The 24723-nt window shown below is 28.0% G+C and overlaps 1 protein-coding gene across 1 annotated transcript in view; it reads right to left on the bottom strand.

Annotated features, from left to right (window-relative positions):
• Positions 1–24723, bottom strand: part of LOC142329297 (uncharacterized) — a 51518-nt gene that overhangs the window by 700 nt on the left and 26095 nt on the right. Inside the window, exon 2 of the mRNA XM_075373743.1 lies at positions 9534–9884. Within this exon, the coding sequence (XP_075229858.1) occupies positions 9534–9884 (351 nt within the window). The remainder of the gene's footprint in view (positions 1–9533; positions 9885–24723) is intronic.

Below are 24723 nucleotides of genomic sequence, written 5' to 3'. Positions count from 1 at the left end.
GACCTATGCCATATTTCACTGTATAAGCAAACTTTACTAAACAAGAAGGCATCTGTAACATAAAATTCTATCAAATCCATCCCACTTAAGTGAAGATTAACTATGAAAAATAGTTTTATCAAACTTTTACATAATTTTTTGTAAAAATAACAGTATTTTAATATATATTTTACAAGAATGAGATGATTTCTATATCTCTAAGTATAATAAACTTTAATGTAATAGTATTCCATTTTAGGTAGATTTCATAAGAAAGCTACCTATTGTAATGGGTATCATGATTTGACCTCCAGAAAATTTTGACATATCTTCGCATTTCACATTCCGCATTCAAAAGATTATATATATATATTACATATTTCACTTTCTTGTGAACACCACGATAACTGCCGTAATTTTTTGCCAATCACTTTCAAATTGTTTCTTAAAAATAACTCGTCCCAAAATCTCGATCAAATTGGTTTAGGCCAAAATCGAACCATGGGGGTGGAAATGGGGAAACTTTTTCAAAAAAACAAAATATCACTATAACTTTCTTATTAAGTAAAATATTGAATTCATTTAATGTTCCTACTATTCTTTTGATAAGAGCCTAAAACTTATCGAAGTAAATTTTTTTTTTATATTTCCAACCACTGGCCCAAGACGTTGAAAAAATGGGGTTTTGAAGACAAAATAGAATCATACCTCTTAACAGGCACAGTATCGACTCAGTTTAAAGTAGTTGTTAGTCCTCTAAACATTACCTAAAACTTTTGTCAGAAATAATTTTTGATATGACCAACCCTTACAGCAAGGGATGACCAAAATGTTGCTGGAATTGTAAGATGGGGCTTGTCATATGTTAAATATATGAAACTTTTTTCACATGCAACCACTGTCATATTAAATAAATTTGAAGTTTTTAAATTGATTATCTGTAGAGTAAAAATTTTTTTTTTTGAATGATGAAAACTGATATAACGAAAGTCAAATTAGAAATTTAACTCTAGAGATTGATACTAACGAATTGGTTTTTTCGCTAGTGATCGGTACATTCCGGTGCCTACTTTTTGGGTATTGTTCATTATTTTATGAAAGAAAAACAATCACATAAATACAAAAATTTTTTAAAAATGTTTAAAATTAAATGCACTAAAAGGTAAAAAATAATTTTAGGATGGTATCTCAGAATTGAGTGCAATCAAAATATAGGGCTAAATGATTTAATTTCCGGATAACCAAGATCAGGTCCAGCAAGAGTGCATGCAATGCGTTAAACAGTTAGCGCTCGACCTGCTGATACATACGACATTTGAATCGTCAAAATCGGACGAGTAGTTGCCTAGATATTACGGTGTTACTCCATCGCACACCCTCCCAAATTTCCGAATGGCACCCGGGGGCACTTGAAAATATTATCATCCGACGGTACCACTGGGAGTGGATTGGGGAAATCAATTGATGGTCGAAAAATTTTACAGCGCTAGGACCGACTGTTTTCGAGATATTTGCAATTTTCGTCCAAAAATTCAGATCCTGTCAAAAAGTACTAAATTTTCCTAAAACTTCGATATATATATATTTCGCATATATATCGATATATAATAATATAACAAGTATACACCTGACCACCACGAGACATGTACTGATCGTAATTTTCTGCTAGTGTTCGGTACATTCCGGTGCTAAGCTAAGGGGGACGCACACACAAACACACATACAAATTTTGTTTAGTAGGGTAGGGTAGACATTGGCAGAATTCTTATTTCATACTATTTTTATCCATTTTTATTTTTCCAACTAATATAATTTGAAGTATTCTGTAATAAGGAAACATTTTAACGGGTCAAAATTTTGGATCTGGTTATTTTCAGTTCTTGACTGACATTTTGATGTCTAATAAGCCCAAAAATATAAACAAAACTAGACAATTCTGTATGGATGTGAGTGTGTGTGTGTTGTATCAATTTTGCTTAGTATCTCTACAATGGGTGAATGTATTATCAATGAAATTTGGTAAGATGATTAGTTTATATTAAACTGATGCTAATAGATTTCTATGAAAATTTGAGAAGAGGTGGATTAGTTTTTAAGCTGTGACTACTGTCTTAGGTAAGGGTATTTTGTATCTGGGAACCTTTGAAGACTAGTAATAATAGTTTAAATTTATATATTAAATCGCCAAAACCATCACTCCAAAGAAAGAAAAATCATTTAAATATCAGAAAAGACAGGATGATCGCTTGGGGACTGATGACTGTTTTTTGACTTTGAAGAAATTTGATAAGTTTACTCGGACATTTTACAATATTAAGTTATTAGACTACTTAAAGATATTAGTAGTAGTGGTTTAAACATTTTGAAAAACTCCTTTACCATCCCCACTGACACCAAATTAAAAAAAAATATTCTAAATGTTCAGAGGTTTAGATTTTTAGCATTTAAAAGTAGAATTACATAAATAGTAAAGGTAAAAACAAAACTGAAGGATGCAAGCTCTTCTCTTGAGTCTACAGGAGGGAAGAAACAATTTTTTTTAATATTTAAACTATTTAACAGTGGCGGCTCACATATAGGCACTGTGGAATTGCAACATTCCCTATTTCCACTTAATATTATCGATAACACTTAATATAATGAGTCCTTTTTTTCTTTAATTCTTTCTTTATACTTGTACAATATATAATCCTTAAGCTTAATATCAGTAGCCATCCCCCCAGTTTATGAAAAAGATACAAAAATCTTTGTATGGAACTGTGCATTTCACAGTTCGAGTGGCGTAGTGTTTGGCTGTTGTGCGCATAGGTAGCTGCACACAAGGTTGTGAGGGAGAGAGAGAGAGAGCACTCTTGCTCCCACAGTGACGACCCTGGCTTGCTGGTGGAAGGTTCTTTTTTTACTCTGCGTGTGTATGGAACGTTCCTTGTTTGTTCCCTTTCCTAGTTTAGTTGGTGGAACAAATATGAAAGTGTTTTAGTTGTTTTTTCAGTAGCGATCAGAAGATGGCAGAAAGCAAGAGTTCTTTGATTGCCAAATCTGTCCAAAATATACTGGAAGGGCAAAAGAGAAGGTAGTTAGTAAAAACGAATTATGTATATGTTTTTGTGTACATAGAAATTTAAATTAAGCACCATTGGACTATAGTGTTTTTAAGTGGACATTTTATTAAGTAATTATGTAATAATACTAAAAAATATTATCTGTATTGATTTTTTTTATTTATTCAGTTAAACCGAATACGGTTTTTACGCACAATATGTTAAAAACTGTGTACCATATTATTGAATATGACAAAGGGTAGAATTAAATTGTTATCCTTTTCCAACTACTCTATTCGATTCATTTTTTTTTCAATTTTTATTTTACAGAAAACTTTAATCATGGTCTTGAACAGGACCAGAAAATGTTTTCTGGAGCAGCACCCCCACTAATTTTATCTACCAGCTGCCACTGCTATTTAATTCTTACCAAATCTTCAAAAAGGATATTTTTCATTATTTTGTTAGTTGGAAATAAATAATAAAATAGGTTGATCTAAAATTTAATAATAATTTTCAACTTAATCACCAGTAGAATTAAATTTTAACCTCTAAAAGAATGCTGAGAAAGTTCAGTGATATTGTTGCCAGCTTGTTCAGTGGCTATGATTATATTGCGGTCAATAACACTTAAAACTGAAAAAAAAAATTAATAACTGAAAAGGTTGTGAGTTTATATAGAGAAATGAACCTGGACCTTTTAAGTATAAAACAATATCAACGATTTCTTAATTATTGTTTTTTTTGTAGTCAACCATCATCAGATAATACTGGGACTCTTGTTCCTCTGAAAACCTAACCTTGAAATAGTTATAAAACATTGATTGGAAGTATATCAGACAATATGAACAAAATGAAACAGAAAGGAAAGTGATGAAACATATTTTAACTAATTCAAGAGCTGTATGTACTATAAGAGTAAATGTACTGTAGGATTTCATTGATCCTCATGACCTCACTTAAATATTAACTGTTTGAAAAGTAATTAATTTTTCATTAATTTATACACACAGGTATCATTATAACAAGAACAAGAACTGAATAAAAATAATTACACCACATGCAAATGTTGTTAGAAACAATTTTAATAACTTCCCCTGATCCGTACTATTACATTCATACTACTGAATTACATGTAATTAAAAAAGAAAAATTGAATAAAAAATTATAAAATAGTTTATTACTATTTAAATACACCTTTATTATCATGATGTAAGAAAAAAGTGAAGACATTTATTAAATATAATCAAGAATAATGAATTCAATCATTTGAACCAATTATTTCAAGAATAAAATATAATTACTAGTACAAAAAAGGTACTGTATAAAGTAATAGAAACATATGTAGTAAAAAATTCATTTACCCTGGCTTTCATCAAAAGAAAAATCACAAAATTACATATTTTACTTACTACTTTAATAATTTGAGAAAAAAGAATTTATTCTTATTAAAAAAAAATCTATAAAATTATTAAATATTACATTCAGTTTAATAGCACTTTTACTATTGGCAATGGTATCCATCTTAAAAAGATTAGAAAAGCCTTTGTGTATATAATCAAAAAGTATATTTGATCTATTTTGTATTTGTTCATTAACATATTGTTTGCTTTCAGAACAATAAATTGCAGAAGATCATACAGAAAACTAACAAAACACATACTGACAAGCATAGGAACCGAGGAGTAAACAAAGTTGCACTAAATACAGAGTATTAGAAAAATTGCTGTGCTTTGTAATTCTGGAAATGTAATAATGAAACTTTCTTAATCATTACTTTTTTTTTAATTTCATTATTTTATAGACTCGGATATAAAATAACTAGAATAGATTATAAAAGGTGTGAAAATTACCTCCTCCAGCATCAATACAACAGTCTACATGTTTCAATTTGTTTTCAAACACTTTAACCAGCTAATGTACTGGAATGCATCATATCTCATATGTATGCCATTATTGCAGTTTTTAGTTTGTCAATTGTGCATGGTCTGACATTTGTGAAAAATGTCTTACGACATGCTTTAAAGACTTAAAAATGTCTAAAGACGTTTTGTAAAAAATGTCTTTAGACACTGATTTCCACTTCTGCTAACTGACTAATGAAGTTTGTTAAAACAGCACAATAAAATTTTTTGAAAAAGATTGGACCCACAATACGCATTCTACTCACACTGAACCAGATTCCTATTTTTGCTTTGTGTAAAGATTTTTTGCATAATTCATGAGGTTAGTTATCGACCACAGTCTTGTATTCTGTGAATTAATATACCCTCCCAGATGAAACCATAGTTCATCTGTAAAAAACATAATGTCAAGGATACCTACAGAATTTTGATCAATAAAAAAAATTTAAACCATTAACAGTAATTTAGTCTTTTGACATAATCTGTAGGTTTAAGTTCTTGAACACACATTTCTTTATAGGAGAAAAGTTTCTCCTATAAAGGAAAGAGATAAAAACGGCAAAAGAGAAAATGGGAGAGAGGGAAAGGGGATATAGCAAAAATGAAAATGAAATAAAGGAATGTGAAGAAAAGGGTAAAAGGGAAAGGTTAAATTTTATGAAGTTCCATAATGTTAACGTTTTATCAAACTTTCAATTGTGTTCATTTAATCTATATATATATACACGTCATATGTATATATATATATATATATATACTCAAATCTAGCAACAGCAGCAAAGCATTCCGGGTCTGCTAGTATAAATATAAAAAAAAAGATAGATAAAATATAAATAAATAGATAAATATAAATAAATAAGATAGATAAATTAATATTTTAATAAAGATTTTCCATGTTGTTACAATAAGGTTTATTTGTAATTAATCTCCTTTCTCTAGTTGAGAATTGAACCCAAGGCCTTTAGTATAACAGGCTTTACAGATGATGCTACCACCTATAAAGAACCATCACTGGGACAGTCCTTTGATATTTACATGACTAACAATAAATAAACTATTTAAAAATTAAATTAATTTTTAATAAATATGGTGCTTGAACAAGTTCTTCCTACACACATTTTTATCATTAATGAAATGAATAAAAGTAAGAGCAAAAATATAAATATTAAGAGCATCAGTTCTACTGAGAACATCACTTCAAACTTTTTACCTGAAAATTCTATGAAGACATGATGAAATTATTTTTGCCTTTTCAGTAAGAGAAAAAAGTACATTTGTCGTGTAAACTACAATTTTTATTATTACTTTTTTTAAATGATTTGTATCTTTTTGTGATTTTGGCAATAAAAATTAGTGGTTAATAAATGAGACACATCCCTAGGTCAATGCAGTTTGTTCACATATATGTGGTTAGAAATCTTGTCTCATTCCCTACTTGTGAAAATTACAATATACACATCATTTTCAATTCTCCCATGCTTAGATGCAAATGCTAATTGATTTTTATATTTTACAAAGATTTTAATCAGGGTAATTAGTTTTAATTTATATTAACAATAGAAAATAAAGTAGTTGTCATCAAGTGAGGATCTAACAGAACAGAACGGACAATAATTCAGATGAATACTTAAACATGTACAATAATTCTTGAAATGGTTTTCCTTAGGGAAGACCGAGCGTGTTCTAGGATGGCTTTAGGATCTGGAGGAAAAGCAATCGGTTGAATATACAAAATTGTGGATAGAATGTATGCCTGCTCAGTGGGGAGACCATGAAGTATTTTTTGAGCAGTTTTATTTGTTCTTTTCATGATTCCTCTGTGAGTAGAATACCCCTTTCTCATCACCCAGTTAATTTCTAAACTTTGATACTTTACTGTTTCTTTGTTACTTCACAGTGTTCTGTGGGTTTTGTAGATAAATTTTCAAAGAAAGAAAATTTTGAAAAAAGTGATATGGTTTATTTAATTATAGATTTATTTATTTGTTCAGAACTAAGAAACAACACTACCTGACCAACAAAACAGACAATATTGCTATCTTTAAACAAACATAACAGTTTGGTAAGCATTTTTGCTAAGCATTAGGTTTTTGAAAAACTGAATATTTCTTGAATATAAACTTAGAAAAAAATTATTATATTTAAATACTAATATCACATTTAAAAATATGAGTATATATGAACACACACATCAATAGAAATCATCATAATTGAACTTTATTAAGAAATTAATGAACTAATGCATTAATTTATAAATGTAAAAACTTGTTAGATTTTTTTAATATTTCTTAATAAATGATATCACTTTTTCCTTATAGTTCAATCTTCAAAATCTGTGTTCTCTCTTTACAAGTTTTCAGTACTTTAGATTTCAAAAATATCAATTTTAAGAATAAGTAAATTGAGAATTTGTTTCTGATTTAGACAGTAAACTATCCTAATTTCCTATGGGGCTTACAGCTCCTGCTTTGGTCAGCAACTTTACCTTCCATCAACCTCCCTTTTTTATCTTTCAAGTTCTCATCGTAATTAGAAATTAATCCTTCTCTATCTACAAGACAAAGGTTAGAACTTGGTAAAACAGCTGTTTCAAGGACATTTTAGGGTGGCACAATCCAGTGAGCTTGTCTAAAGACTCCATTTCCTCTCTGCATATTATCTGACTTATTATCTATCTGATGTAAAATTTTGTACTTATGCGATTATCATTCCTTAAAAAATGTTGATTCGATTGTTTTGTTTTTTTTTTTTTTACTTTTTAAAATAAATATAACAATAATACTTCATATTTTTTAACAACAAAAGATGAGTATAGACTATGGTAAACTTTTTAGGATGTGTGTTTCTTGTATTTCTGGAGGAAAATAATTTTTTATTGCATGGGCAGTCATTATTTTCATATTTAAGGAAGTCGATGCAAACTTTTTGATCAGAAACATTTACTATTCCCATCCAAATAAAATATATCTTGATCTACAGATGAATTATGGGTGGGTTGGGAACCCATACCTTCAACTAATCACCGGGTAGGACAGTATATATTGTGATTTAGTTCTTCTGGGTAGATCATTCTTTTCTACTATTCAGTGGCGGCTCGCGTATAGGCACTGTGGAACTGCCTATTTCCACAAGTGCCACTACTGCCTATTTCCGCAAGTGGAAATAGGGAGTGCTGACTCCCTATTTCCACTTGATATATTATTGATAAAATTTAATATGAGTCCTTTTGTCTTTAATTGTTACCTTATATCTGTACAATATATAATCCTTAAGGTTAATGTCAGTAGTCATCCCCCAGTTTACGGAAAAGTTATAAAAATCTTTTTGTATGGAACTGTGCGCTTCACAGTTCCAGCAGCGTGGTGTTTGAATGTTGTGCATATGTGCACATAGGAAGCTGCATGTGAGGATGCGAGGTAGAGCACTGTCATTCCTGCAGTGCCTACCCTGGTGTGCTGGTGGAAGGTAGTTTTTTTTTTACTCTGCATGTGCATGGAACGTTCCTTGTTCATTCTCTTTTCTAGTTTAATTGGTGGAAGGAATATGGTTTAGTTGTATATGGTTTAATTGTTTTTTCAGTAGTGATCAGAAGATGGCGGAAAGCAAGGGTTCTTTGATTGCCAAATCTCCCCAAAAACATGCTGGCGAAAAAAAAGTTAATTAGTAAAAATTAATTATGTATTTGTTTCTGTGTACATAGAAATTTAAATTAAGCACCACTGGACTATAGTGTTTTTAAGCAGACATTTTATTAAGTTTTAAGCGCAATGTGTTAAAAACCGTGTACCATATTCTTGAATGACAAAGTGTAGAATTAGATTATTATTCTCTTCCAACTCTGATTCATTTTTTTTCAGTTCTTTTATTTTACAGAAAACTTTAATCATGGCCTTGAAAAGGCCCAGAAAACATTTTCTGGAGCAGCACCTCTACTAATTTTAGCTACAAGCTGCCACTGCTACTATTCATCTCTTTTATTTATATTTAATCCATTACTAAGGTAGTTTAGACTATTTTAGTAGTTGAATCCTTTTAGGTCCATGCCAGACCTAAAGATACCAGGATAACAAGACTTGCGTATCATCAGACTGAACCAGAGGCCAAGTAAAGATTAATCCAGCGACTCTGTTTTTTAACTAGTTGCTAAGAAATAAGGCTGAAGTACTTTTTAGGTAAAAATGAACTTCATAAGATTCCTAAAATACAAACATAAAAGACAATTTATGATTGTCTATGATATTTTTTTTCAGTTGCAATATTTAGATAAATCATTTCAGAAAACCATCTTTTTCAGATATTGTCAGAAAGACATTGTCAGAAATATTGTCAGAAAGACATTGTCAGAAATATTGTCAGAAAATATTAAATCATATGTAAATCATTTTATTATTAAGATTCCTAGATTCTGTGTTTGAATCAGAAACATGCTTGCATTTGACAAAAAAATTCTATAGTCAACAGACTGTACAACGGACCTGTAACAGGATTTATGTACCTGTACATCAGAATTTAACCATCTATTATGTTTATCTAATGTTTTCGTTTCAATTAAATATATAAATGCATAATAAAAAATAAATCTTAGAAAATTACAGATTTATATATTTACCGGAGATAAATTAGATCGATGTCTTCGAGCTCTTCTTCTTCTATAATTTCCTCTTTCAAACATGTTAGCTGCAGCTACTGGATCTACAGTCCAATAACTACCTTTACCACCACCTTCTCCTTTTTCTCTTGGAACTCTTACAAAACAATCATTTAAACTAAGATTATGTCTAATTGAATTTTGCCAACCTTGGCAATTTTCTCTATAGTATGGAAATCTTTCAATTATATAACGATAAATCCCACTTAACGTTAATCTTTGATTTGGTGCTGATGTTATCGCCATTGCAATTAATGCAATATATGAATAAGGCGGTTTTTCTGGTCTAACTCTTGTCACATTTGAAGTACACTGAAACAAAAATATATGTTATAAAATAATTTTCTATTATGCAAGAAAAATTTTACCATAAATTAATAGATAAAACAGTAAATGACAAGTTATCATTACAAACTGTTTATAGCTTTTGCCTTAAAGAGATCAATGCCCAGCATTAATTTACTTTTGCAAAGATAAGCTCAATCTCTAAGAGAATATGGATAATCAAAGAGCTTTTTCTTACAGTTCTTTTCTGACCTACTCACAAAATACTCTATCCTTTCAATATTCATACTTTCAATTTCCTCTAAATTTTGTAACTATTTATTGATGAAAATTTTGCTATCACAATAAAAAATAAGTGATTCTGTCTTTACTTTTATTTATAAGATAATACAAGTAATGTTTTAATTTAAAAAGCTTTATGATTTCATTTTTAAAATATCTGGAAATTGTTCTTCCATCAATGTTTTCAATGATCAGAATATGGTTTTTATGATATCAGTTTCAAACAAAATTTTATACTTTTAAATGCAAATTATCTGTTTGTGTTTGTTTCTTATATTTAATACAATCACAGCTTAACAAATTATACCAACTGGAAGATTGTATTTTTAAAGTAAAAATAACTGAAATCTAAGCTATGTTTTAACATAAAATTATCATATCAAGTTCTACCTTTGTTTTTTATTAATTTTTTGGCATTTATGTACTAAAAATGTTTAAAAGAAATAACAGAAATTTGGTAAATACTTTCTTTATTTTTTTAATAACAAATCTATTTTTAATATTTAGACCTGGGATTCAATACCAGTTCATATGAGAATATTTTTTTGTGTTCAAAATCAATTTAGGTAAAGAAAATAAAATTTGAAATAGATTTCACAGAAAACATTTTTACCTTCTTGGACGAAGTAAAGGAAGTATTGTGAGAGTGAAAAATTTTAGTTTCCAGATTTCAATGGAAATATCCATTTTGACCATCCCTGAATCCATTTTGACTAGTTTCGGCATGATGTCTGTGCATACGTATGTATGTATGTATGTATGTATATGTACATATGTATCTCGCATAACTCAAGAATGATTAGCCATAGGGTGTTGAAATTTTGGATTTAGGACTGTTGTAACATCTAATTGTGCATCTCCCTTTTGATTGAAATTGACCAAACCAAAGGTGTCCAAAAAAGCCCAAAATCCAAAAAAATTGGATTTTGGATTTTTTCTTAACTGCAGTAATAATCCCTCATTGAGAGCTTTTCAATGATATATCATAAATGGCACTTATTGGTTTCTGAGTTATAACCAAAAAAATTTTAATTAATGAAATATTTGAATCTTAGGTTTGAATCATCGGTTTGAATCAGACTTCATCTCCTTTCTTTTTAACTTTTTTTTTTTTTAATTTAAATATATTGATTTATTAATAATTATTAACCTCTCATTGCAAAAAAAAATATCGAAAGTTTTTAATAAAATAAAATTTTATGTACTTTTCATTTTAAAAAAATGTGTAAATGTAATTTAATAGGCGTACAAGGAAGTCATGTGTTGTCCACATCAGATTTTTTAATATTGCTTTAGCCATCTTGATAAAATTTTTTTGCACCTAATTAACAAAGGTTGTAGTTTGGCAAAAGATTTAAAGGAACATAAGTTTAAAGAAATAGCATTGTAAATAACTTTAGTAATATTCATTTTTCAAAAACCTTTAGTGGGATTCCTGTTCCCAAAGAATAAAGTATACCAGTGGTAAGTATTTCTTCACATCTATAAAAACAGAAAATCTAGAATACTGATGGCCAATTCAGTATTTTAATCGTGATGAGATGAGCTAAACTTCTTTATTTGGTTAAAAAATTCACAAAGAGAAAACAATGAGTTTTACTTCAATAAAACTAAATATGAAAAATCATACACACACACACACACACACACACACACACACACACACACACACACACACACACACACACACACACACACACACACACACTCATGCGTGCATATTTTTATCAAGATATATATATTTATTTATTTATAAACTGTATTTATAAATTAAATAATTAATTATTTAATTAATATAATATTATTAGCATTATATTTTTTAATAACAATAATTTTTATATTTTGTTTTGGATCACACCTGTGACAATGATGTTTTTAGTCAAGGTTTGTTTAATTTATTTGTGATGATGTATGAATCCCACATCACATTACATGCATATCTTACCAAATAATAATTTACATTATATTACATTTTATTTTTTACAAAATAAATTGACAAAATTTAGACCACCAAATTAAAACAAAAAACTTTAATTTATAATATTGACTTGTACAATAAAGATCAATTAACAAGCAAACTTATCTTTATAAATATAATATACAATTTAAATTTTCATCTGTACTTGTCCAATATGTGTATCTGTGTGTTTGCCTGCACATGCAATCCTAAATGGATAATCCATTTTAATGGAACTGAAAAAATGATTTGGGTTTTTCACAAATCAAATTCAAATTTTCTGTACATAGTGTTAAAAAAATACAATAGCAAACAGTCCCTCTTTTAACATGAAATATTTTTTGGCCATTTGTTGCTAAAATATTAACAAAAAATTTTACTAAAAATTTAATTCCAAGCACCTTTTATGAAAACTATTTTTTATATATAACATTATATTATTCTTTTTGGCATATAGCAATTTATATCATTTCACTTACAACCATTATGGTTAAGGCAATTAACACATACATAATTAAAATTAAAATTAAATGAATAAAATAAATTAACATTGAATGATGTTTAATTAAGAATGAAAAATAAAGTACTATTGAATTTTCCAAATGGCAACAGTATTCATCTGAAAAAATGGGAAAAATAAATATACAACAAAAACAAAATTTGTACTTGAAATATAATCTATTTATGATTTCTGTGGAAATAAAATCTATAATTTATCAATAATCTTTAAATTCTTGATAAACATTTTGCACATGTAAGTATGAGTGGTCCAATTCAGACCATTTAATATATCTAAACATTGTTGTATTTCAAACTGAGGATACAAAACTGAGGATTTCAAACTTATTTCATTTGAAAGTGAGATATGATCCTCCAATTCTTTAATAAAGTGAATAGTTAACCAACTGCATTGTGGTGGACACCACATTGCATCACATTTTTTTGTAGTGTCCATATCAGAATTTTATATTAGTTTATATATTAATTTTACTTTATGTAGCTCAAGTAGTTATGTGGTTAACCCACCGGGTTAGTCTAGTGGGGAACGTGTCTTCCCAAATCAGCTGATTTAGAAGTCAAGAGTTCCAGCAATCAAGTCTTAGTAAAGTCAGTTATTTTTACACAGATTTGAATACTAGATCATGGATATCGGTGTTCTTTGGTGGTTGGGCTTCAATTAACCACACATCTCAGGAATGGTCGAACTGAGAATGTACAAGACTACTTCATTTACACTCATACATATCATCCTCATTCATCCTCTGAAGTATTATCTGAATGGTAATTACTGGGGACTAAACAGGAAAAAGAAAAAAAAGAAGTAGCTATGTGCTGTAAGTGAGAACATGTTGGATCCCTAACCATGGACATATCGGTTCGAATCCAACTTCATATTCATATATTTTTTTTAACTTTTTTTTTTAATTTAAATATATTAATTTATTAATAATTATTAACCTCTGTAAAAATTTTTTAATTAAAATGAAAAATATAACAATTTTAGACACTTTTGATCCATTCCACTGTAATCAAAAAGGGAGGTACACAACTAAATGTTATAATAGTCCTAAATCCAAAATTTCAACATTCTACGTTTAATCGTTTTTGAGTTATATGAGATAAATACGTACAGACATCATGCCAAAACTAATCAAAATGGATTCATGGATGGTCAAAATGGATATTCCTTTACTTCGTACAAGGAAGTTATAATATTACTCCAAATTGTTTATTTTGAATAAACATAGTTTCATTCATAACTCTGAGTTACATTTTAACACTTAAATTTTATCACAAATATTTAAATAAATTTTAATTTCTTATCAAATAATTAAACTAAATTACTCAGGTTTAAATACGCAAGGGATTAAACAAAAAAGAGATAAAAAGAAAATGATTACAATCAGTAACTTAGATTAAAACCAAAAATGTTGTTATATAAAAATATTTTAGTTTATACATTTAAGGAATCGGAACTTAATAAATATTCTCTTTAAAAATGCATTTGACAAGAACTGATCATTCTAAGAATCTATTGATGAAATAAATAATATTTTATAAGTACACTTGACCTACAAATTTAATAACTTCACACAGGGCTAAATGCAAATTTACACGTACTCTAAGTTAATTGTATAGCTAAACATATAATTTAGAAGCAAATATATTTGTAATTACAAATATTAAATGGGGTATTTTTATTATAATTTATAAGATATAACCAAATATCAAAATTCGGAATTTCTGATAAGCAATGGTATATAAATGAAAAAAAAAGAAAAAAAAACTAAAATAATGCACCTTTTAGAAACAAAGGCACATTTATTTATCACAATATGAAAATTTTATACATAGCATATATAAATCAAGATCTCAATATATTTGAAAAATATGAAATTTGACCTAAATAATACATTAAACAACAGACACAAAGTAGATAGAATATTTTATTTGATTAAATATTACAGGTGTTTCTTAATCTTTTGAGACAGAGACTATTAATAAAATTGTTACTGAAATTCCACTGAAACACATGCTGTTAATTAGCTCCAAACGGTTATTTGGAAGCACAACTTCCGTTTAATTTGAAAGCAGCTGATTATAATACCTAATAATTTTGAAGTGTTATCATATTTTATCATGCTGTTCAGTGATTAATAATAATAATAAGATACATAAAATCGAATGTCTGTTTGTCCTTGTATATGAACTAGATTAACTATTGAACTATTTGAGCAGTAGAAATCAGAATTTTTACATTATCTTGCTGTAGTGTTCCCTTTTTATTTATTATTTGAGTTCCTTCAAACAATAAAGATTTAAATATTGTGATATTTAAATTGTTTTTTTTTTTTTAAATTACATTAAAAAATTCAAATGTATTATCTAAATTTTAAATGCACTGGTTTCTGGCATCGTATCCCTATTCAGATAACAAATATTTTTGAAAAATATTTCAATATTCTTATTACTTTTTTAAAATATGTTTTGCTTTGAAGGACAAGTTAAAAAACTCAATGGTGCCATATATTTCTGTTCTAATCTCCAGGTCTTCTATTCTGCTTCAGTTAAAAAAATAAGTATAATTAGCAGCATATATAAAATGTGTTTTTAAAAAAAAAACATTTCGCTTCAGTAGACCAGTAAAAAGCTTAATGCTCTTGAAATGTTTTTAACCCTTTTAGAACCACTATTAGCCTTCTCAGTGCTTCCTTCAATCTAATAAATTGGGATATCCTACTTTTCTTTAAAATTTCTTTTTTTATAACGATTGATTTAAAAGATGTTTTGATAAACTTCACCTTTCCCTTCTAATCCCCTAAACATCATTTGAATAAAAACCCCTAAATATAAACATTTGATTATTACACCAATAATAATCTTAATTGAAATAACAGGTAATATTATTCAACCAATTTCATTATCAGTACGATTAAGAGCAAATATAAGTGGAGAACATGTTCACCTAAACAATTATAATAATTTTACTAATTCAAATTATTTTAACAGTAATCAAATCAGCAATTTGTTATTCAGGCGTATGAATTTTCAACATCAGTAACATTATATTCTAGTCTAGAGAAATCTCTTATATAAAAAATCATCATTTCACATAGTAACAAAAAGACCACGACTGGCAACTTTTGGTTCATTCTTCAATGAAGGGTAAAAAATTATAATAAATGAACTGTTTTGCTTTTGAAAAAACCTCGGGTACTTGTATAATGAGGTATGTGTAATGGTGTCAGGTATATATAATGGTGTCAATGAGGTTTTCATCTCCTTGCCCACTCCACTGTTTACATCTCTATCATTCCTTCAGTATATTACAATATTATCACAATTACCACCTATTATTATCAGTATTACTATTAATACTACCAACTATTTCATTAATTCAACATTTAAATTGTCATTTTGCAAAAAGTGTTCTGGATTCAAGAGATGAAATAAAAATCAACAAGTCTGAGTTAAGATAAGCATTTTTGAGATCATAATTTGTGAATCACAGTTCAGATGTTACAAGGTAGAAAAGTACACCATCAATATTATTACTTAAATATAATAACAGTCGATTATGTATTATTCTTAATAAAACATTTTATTCATTATTTTGACTTAAAAAAAATTACCTTTTCAGAGCTAAATCACTAAAAATAATCAAAATCATTAGCCTGTTATAACACAATATGAAAATATTTCAATTTTACATTCATTCTTTTTCCTTTTTGATAACAAAAAGAATTTAATAATTAAAAATAATATATGAGCAAATTTTATCTATAAATGTAGCATAAATACGCCTAATGTCTTTTCCAAGTTAAAAATATTTCACAATTTATTTGTCTTGAGTCATGATTTATGAATTAATGTGATAAAGCATGCTGTTAGTCACATAAGTAATACTGTATATTATATATACAAGTAATACAACACAATCATTTTAATTTTCATTACTCTATTATTACAATTATTGTTATGTATATATATATTATTGTATGACTAATACAATAGGATTAATATTATCTTAATAATCATGGTATATTTTCATTATGCATAAATATTTCTTTGTTTAATTTTTTTTTCATTTTATTTTAATATGCACACATATATTTTATTAAAGATTTTATATTATTTCATCTATTGTTATTATTTCCTTTTTAATGCATATATTAAGATTTTCCTTTTAAACTACATGATAATAAAAATATCAGTTAAAAAATCATTTAATGTTGAATTTTTTTTAATGAATTTAGAAATTATACAGAACAAGCTATTAAGAAGAAAAAAAACTTATGTCAAACCAAACAATGGTAATAAACTACAAAAAAATAACACTTATTAATTCTTTAAATTTCAATACATTGCAGCAGGCATAATTTCAAACCAACAAACAAGCAGATACCAATTTACTAATGCTTAATTTCATACAATTTTTCAGGAAGTCAAAATTTAACAAAGAATTGAAAAAAGATTATTTTTTAGAAGTAATTTAATTTAAAAACTGTCATTTTATTTTACATTTTTCAACTTAAGTTTTATTTAAAATTTAAATAGACCTATAAAAAATCTACCTCTATTAAAAAAAATCCTCACTCTTTAGTAATGCAAACTCTTTAAGACACAGGAAGCTTGTGTATTGCTAAATATCAGAAAAGAAATATAGAGAATCAACCATAAAAAGACTGCTACTGAGAATGAACAAAGATTCTGTGGAATGTGGGATTATGTATTATTTTTTAATATAACTTAAGTACCTGTTTAAGTTTTCTTATAGTTTTTATACCTAAGGACAGGAGAGTAGGACCTAAGGTACAGGAGGCACTTTTTAGAGTTGTTTTCTCTTGAAAATAATGATATCTAATAAACAACCCATTCCTTTGCGAACAAAGTAATAGTGTAACTGATGAGGGTTGAATATAACATCTTTATGGGCTTTTCATACTCATAAAAAACAGTACAGTTGAGTTACTGAAGAAAGTAACATGATATCACTTTACTCCTGAGAACAAAACAAGGCTAATATAATTTTTTGGGGAAGTTCCCAGGAAGAAACAAAATTGCAATTAATAATCAAATTTAATCAAATTCATGAGAACTGTCTCATTTTAATTATCTTGGCTGCAACTGAACGTATGAAAGCAAAGACTTGAAGAGCTTTGGTTTACGACCAGAAAATTTCAAGCTATTTGTGGTACAATGAAAGGATTCTATATAAACAAATTCAGGAGATGAAATAAAACTCAACAAGAAAAGAGACACAGATGAAGTTTTATAAAGTGATGGCATTAGTCACATTGCTTTAAGGAAGTGAATCCTGGGTGACAAGGAAAAGAAAACAGAAGAGTTTAAGGATTCACGCTGAGATAAAAACGTTACATGCAGTTGTTATTCAAGAAAGAACAGGCTGTATCATGAGTATGTGGGAAGTTAATTAAATTCTAAGGATGTGCAGTATATTGAGCATGACAAAGAATAGCAGATGATAGATTCCTGAAGATGATCATGTTTTATTACCCTTCATTCAGGTTGAAGAAGGTCAAGTAGACCACATGACCTTTTTTGAAGTTGGTGAACTTTATATATTGCACAATTTTCTGAAATTAGAACAGGAGAGTTGCTTATGGTTGTCATATATGATTGTAATCTTATAATGATTATAACTTTATAAATAAATGTTTAAAATAACCTTTTATAAAAAAAAGTTTACATAGAATCAATTCAATAAATATACATATTTAACAAAGGTTTTTTCCTGATTTTCCAATTCTTTGTAAATATTTCTCTCTTTGACAAATCTCAATAAACCTTGGGTGACATATTGCACCAAATCCAACAACAATTTTAAAAATAAATTTTTTTATTAATGCTTTTGGTTACAATTAAACAATCCTATTTAGAATTTTCTTAATATCTCAGTTTACATTTTTGGGATACCCAAAGTTACTAAAATAGACATTTTGATAGATTCACCAATATTAATTTCACAGAGTTAATAAGATATAACTGATACTGTAAGACAGATGTCTAGTTCTTAAACACACTTGCCATAAACAATTGCTTATTTTTTCTTTTTATATTTGAGGTAGTTATGACATTTTTATCACAGAATGTTTAATAAAATGGATTTTAAAAAAACAACTTAAAAACTAACTAATCACTAAAAAATAATACTTCTCAATTTTTCTTTAAATTTTGAAGTCGGTGCCAAAATAAAAATAAACAGCTTACAAATTTTTCTCTTTAAAAATCAAAATATCAATTAGGATTACTTTTTTACACTTAAATGAATTTTATTATTTTATTTATTTTAAATTTATTATATTTTATACTTTTTTAGTTACATTTCTATTAAAATATGGACAAGCCTGTCAAAAAAATTTCACTGATATGGAAAAATAATATTTTTGATAAACAGAAACAGTTAAAAACCTGTATCTTGACAAAAAAATAAGCAAAGGAGAGCAGAGAAATGATGTAAACTACTGAGCACGAGCTAAGGTTCTTTGGACAGCTGATGTATGAATAATTTTCTTATCTTAAGTTTCCTTCAAATTTTTAAATACTGTATTTGTCCACATAAGCTCTTCACCACCGCAAAGACCTGCAGGCTACTTTTAAAATTAATGAGAAAGAAAATATTTTTCATTCAATGTTTCATTCTAGATACTTTAGAATAAAGAACTAACAATAGAAACATAACAGTATTAACCCTTAATGTATAATATGGTATCATATCTGATATTAGCTTCACCATTTTTGCTCTACCAAAGTGCCAGCTTCTGTCGCAACAAAATAAGTTTTAATATTGTACTTCTTCCTAGCGGCAGAAATGGGTATTATAATAAAATTTTTCTTTGTTTACGTGTTGTAACTGTAAGATTTCAAAGTCACAGTCATATATGACAGTGGTTTGTAAAATAATAATCTTTTTGTAAATAACATTTTTGTTTTTGTTTTTTGTTTGTGAGATTTTTCTTATTTGTGAATCGGTGTTTTTTAAAATGGAAAAGTGATTTGTGTTGAAGGAAGACATTTTTGAAAATTTGAGCTCCAGGAAAGAGAAGAATTTGAACTTGGTGAGGATCAGGATTGTAGTGGGACCGCAACGGCGTTCTGGACGATTTTCCAAGCTGAGATGTGTTCCATTACATTTCTAAATTTTGGAAAGATTATCTTTTTTGTTTTTGAACCTGGAAGAATAATTATTAACATTCTGCCCACATATTACTTGAAAAAAAAAATAGATACAAGTTCCTCCATTTCTATAAATCTTTTAGACTAGCCGACTAGTCGGCAAATTTCAAAGGGTAAGTATCAACAATAGAAGAATATTTTTGCATTGCTTTTAATTTTTCACGAAACTTCAGTCTCGATCAGTGGCTTTCGGTGTATGTACATATTTTATGCTTAACTGTTTATTTAATATTAATACTAATTTTTAATCGCTTTTCGAAATATATTTTATTCGCGACGTGTTTAATTATCGACATTAAAAAATTGATAAATTTAATAAGAAAAGGTGTAAAAATTATTTTCAATTTAAAAAAATAAAAACGAGTGAAAAACAGAAGCGACAAACATTACAAAATTTCTTTGTTTAAACAGGGTAGATCCAATAGTAATAAATAATTGTAACGAACAATGTAATAAGAAAATAATAGCAACGTGATAATGAACAACCTGATAGAAACACAGAATGCTAATCACTTGCCAATTATTCATGTTCTTGGCCAAGTATTTGGACTGAAGGTATGTGGGAAAAGAAGAAAAACATCCTTGGATTACATGCGCTCTGGTAAAATCGGATATCAGATATTCATTGAGGTGAAATCTTTCAGCTTTTAAATCTTAAGGCGCAAGTATTTCACAAGAATGGAGTTCAATTTTGGTATCCTTATACGAGAATATCTGCTCGATTACTTTCCTGGCGTAAAAAAATGTCTGAATATAAGAAAACCCTTTCGTGCATTAATGCAGAGAAAATTATGCAAAGCGCAAAAAATCAGAGAATGGAAAAAATTGTGGCTACTTTAAACGAATCGGAAATTGAATCGAATGCTAAAATATTTTGAACTGCTTATTATATAGCCAAAAATAATAGACTCTCTTCGGATCGTTTTGAGTTATTATAATTACAAGAAATTAATGGTGCAAATATTCCTAGCGGTTTACGTTCGCGTTTTAATTCCACTAACATTGTCGACACAATCGGGAAAGAAATGAAAGATCGAATCTGTCAAAAAATAATATCGGAAAAATATCAGTAATAATAGATGAGTCTACCACACTCAGATGAAAATCAACTTTAATTGTGTATGTAAAGTACGAGACCGATGTGTTAAAAGATACAATTTTTTTTTGTAATCGAGCTATGAGACCAAGCAACAAAGACTATAATTGAAGAACTATTATCTTGCTTACAAACTCATAAATCTGACGGAAAATTATTTGAAAGGAATTTAATCGCGGTTACTTGTGATAGAACAAGCGTCATATTTGGAAAAAATCATGCGTTGCACAACGGCTGCTGAAAATGTTTCCGAACATCAAAACTTGGCATCGCCTTAGTCATCGATTGGAATTATCCATCGGTGATTGTATAGATGAAGTACAAGGAATAATAATTACAGTTTTTTTTTTGGATAAATTGTACTCATTGTACGGTAAATCACCAAAAAAACCAGAGAAATCATAGTGCGCAATGGAACTCGACCAAGAAATAAAATAAGATTGGGCGTGTATTTGTCACGAGATGGTTGCAAGTTCCTTTAGAAGAATAACTTCTGTTGGGACAGACTATGAATCACTGTGTCATAATTTTGAATCAGCAATTGAAGGTAAAAGTAGAACTAAAAATATTCAATGTATGTTCAACGGATTCCATAAACAGATAACTCAAATTTGTCGAATCTTGCACTAATACATGACATTTTATTTGAGTTATCGCCTCTTTCAACTTCTCTTCAACAAAGAAATATGTCTATCGTAAAAGCAGATAAAAAAATTCGTAGAACAATCAGGTACATAGAAAGCATGAAAGCCGATATACCACTAGAATATGGTCAGTACATAGTACAGTCGTTACGTAAGCGATGTCAGCTTTCTTTTCCGGAAACGTTCAATGCATTTAGAGAATATCATGACAATGGTGGACGGCACGTGCCTTTAGACTTAAAACCGTTAATAAGTGTTCACACAATAGCGTGTATTTCTGCGAAATGTGAAAGGGGTTTTAGTTCTATGAATTTGATAACTACAGATCCAAGTTCGAGACCAAAACATAGTCAGTAATTTAATGTTCGTGAAACTCCACCGATCGATATTTGGGAACCGAAAAGTTACGTACAGAAATAGTTTCGAAATGATCGATCAGCGACTGACACACTGATGTAGGTAATGCAGATTACCTGAACGTGAAGAGGATGTCTGAAACTTTTATAAGAAATTTAAATAGAATTTTTTTAAATTAGCTATACGATTTTCTTGTTTAAATTGTTATTTGAAATATTATCGTAATATAGTAATATCTATTATTTATACAATCGTTTCTTGTAATCAACCAAAAATTACAAAAGACTGTCAGTAGAAATGATGTAATTTGATAAATTTTTGGTTATTCAATTTTATGGACAGACATTTGGAAAAAATCTCTTTCGTAGCGCCTTTTTAGTCTATTCTGTATAATACAAATTATGAATTTGATTACAATATTTTTGAAAGTAATGCCGATTTATAAAATAATAATATTGCTGTTATTTTAAAAACCAACTACTCCATTTGTCATACCAATAGATAATACAGAAATAAAATGTTAAAATAATTATCCCTATTTTGTTTAATGCCTAAAATAATATTCTCACAAAAAAATCAAAACGGAAAATATTAAAAAAATAATTGGCTAATTTGAAAAATTTTACAAAAAAATATTTTGGGGGGTACTTCTTTTTTTAACACTACTTCCCTGGTGAGAATACAGATTTTTTAATTAGTGAATGTAATTGTGATATGATGTCAAATGATGATAATCTAGATGATCTTTTCAATGCTGATGAAATCTGACGAAAAAACACGCTAATTGCTCTTAATTAATTTAAAAATAAATTCATGCTAGTTTTAAGATGGATTATTTCCTAATTCATGAGTGTAAATTTCAAATAAAAAATTGAATGATATATTTAATTAAATCAAATATAATACATCATTTGTGCAGCAATAATCATTCAATTATTACAATGATTTGAATAAGACCCACACCTGAAAATTTTAAGTAGGAAATCATGAAAAATGCTGCAGGGCTTATGCAAATAAATATGATACTTTTCACAATGACGTAAGGCTATTCATTAAATTTTGACTGTCTGATTCCAAGTGATGATCAAGAGAAAAAAAAATTTAATTGTCTACTTAGACCCTGTAATTTTCCATTAAAAAACATCACTTAAATTATCAGGAAGAATCTTCCATTGGAAACAAAGCAACTTCTCGAAAAATAAAAATTAAAAAATTATAAAAACTGGTGAATAAGGATTGAAAACAAATATTAAAAAATAATATACATGAAACAAACCTTCTTTTTTTTTGTACTTGCCTAAAAAAATTAATTATACTTTTATTAATATATTATATGAAATGAATTTTGCTAGAGCTGTAAATTCTTATTTTTATCAGCTAGAGCTGATAAACTGGATGCAAAATAACCTCTTTCTATGAATCTAAGTTTCAAGATAAGTAATACTATATCAGCCATACTATATTCTGCAATTAGGAACCTGTATAATAATTGTATTAGAAATTTCAATGAATTTACTGAAGAGTTCAGAGCATTTAAAGAGACAAAAAATGATAGCTGAAGCAATGGAATAATAATCCCATGTTCACTAACTGGAAATGGATAGTCCAAAGGCTACAGAGCAATAAAAGATAAGTCTAAGTTCAACAGTGACTACTCTTGTGGTATAAAGGTGAGTTGGAAATAAATATTCCCAATGATTTTGCTAGCTCAATTTGAAAGTAAGTTAAATGACTTTGGAATTCACCTATTTAGTTCAGGCAATATTAAGATCTTACCACAAAATATTAATAGTTCTAAGGGAGCTTAGGGGAAGAAATATTGACTACTTAAATGTCATCATGACCTCTCTCTTTTTTTTTCTGTTTAGCCTCTGGAACCACCATAACGTATTACTTCAGAGGATTAATGAGGATGATATGTATGAATGTATATGAAGTGTAGTTTTGAACAGTCTCAGGTCAACCATTCCTGAGATGTGTGGTTAATTGAAACTCAACCACCAAAGAACATCGGTATCCACAATCTAGGATTCAAATCCTTATAAAAGTATCTTTACTAGGATTTGAACCTTAGAACTCTTGACTTTGAAATCAGCTGATTTCTGATGACGAGTTCACTACTAGACCAACCTGGTGGGCTACCGCCATGTTAAGTAGAGTTAGAATAGTTCCAAATTACCAACATGCTGTTCTCAATTGTCTGTACATCGCTAGCAAATTGTTTCTTTCCATCCTACATATCTCCTTACAAAATTTGAAATATGAATATATTTAATTGTAAAACTATTTGTTGTATAAACAACAAGTATAATTAATATAACTATTAACATTACTAATTAATTAATTTAATGACTGAAACAATTGATAATAAACAAAACAATTAAAAAAAAGAAAATATATATTTAATTTACAAATAAAAGTTTACTACTTAAAGAATAAATAAATTCTAATTAATAAAATATTAATCAATTTGTTTATTAAATAATTATGGTCCATTGTTAACAAACCAGACATCATGTAATTAAATTATATTACAATGTATATAATTGTTAAATTAATAATTAATAAAAATAAATAATAAATATTTAAAATAATTAATATTTATTAATATGATTTTTGAGCTTAAAGAAAACAAATTTTAAAGATTGCCATAAAAAGTCTTTTTATTTCAATATTTTATTGCTTGAAATTTTAATTTTTTGAAACCTTTACCAAATCAACTGTTCCAAGTGTTTTTAAGTTGACAAATTTTAAAATGTTAAAATTATTAGAAAAACTGAAAATTAGTTTTTAAAATCTTTAATGCTATTCTTTTTGAAGATGTTTTTATTC

The sequence above is a fragment of the Lycorma delicatula genome, chromosome 8, assembly GCF_047948215.1.
Source record: "Lycorma delicatula isolate Av1 chromosome 8, ASM4794821v1, whole genome shotgun sequence".
Classification (NCBI taxonomy): Eukaryota; Metazoa; Arthropoda; class Insecta; order Hemiptera; family Fulgoridae; genus Lycorma; species Lycorma delicatula.
The sequence above is the reverse complement of the archived record's forward strand: the minus strand, read 5'-3'. Positions and strand labels throughout refer to the sequence as shown.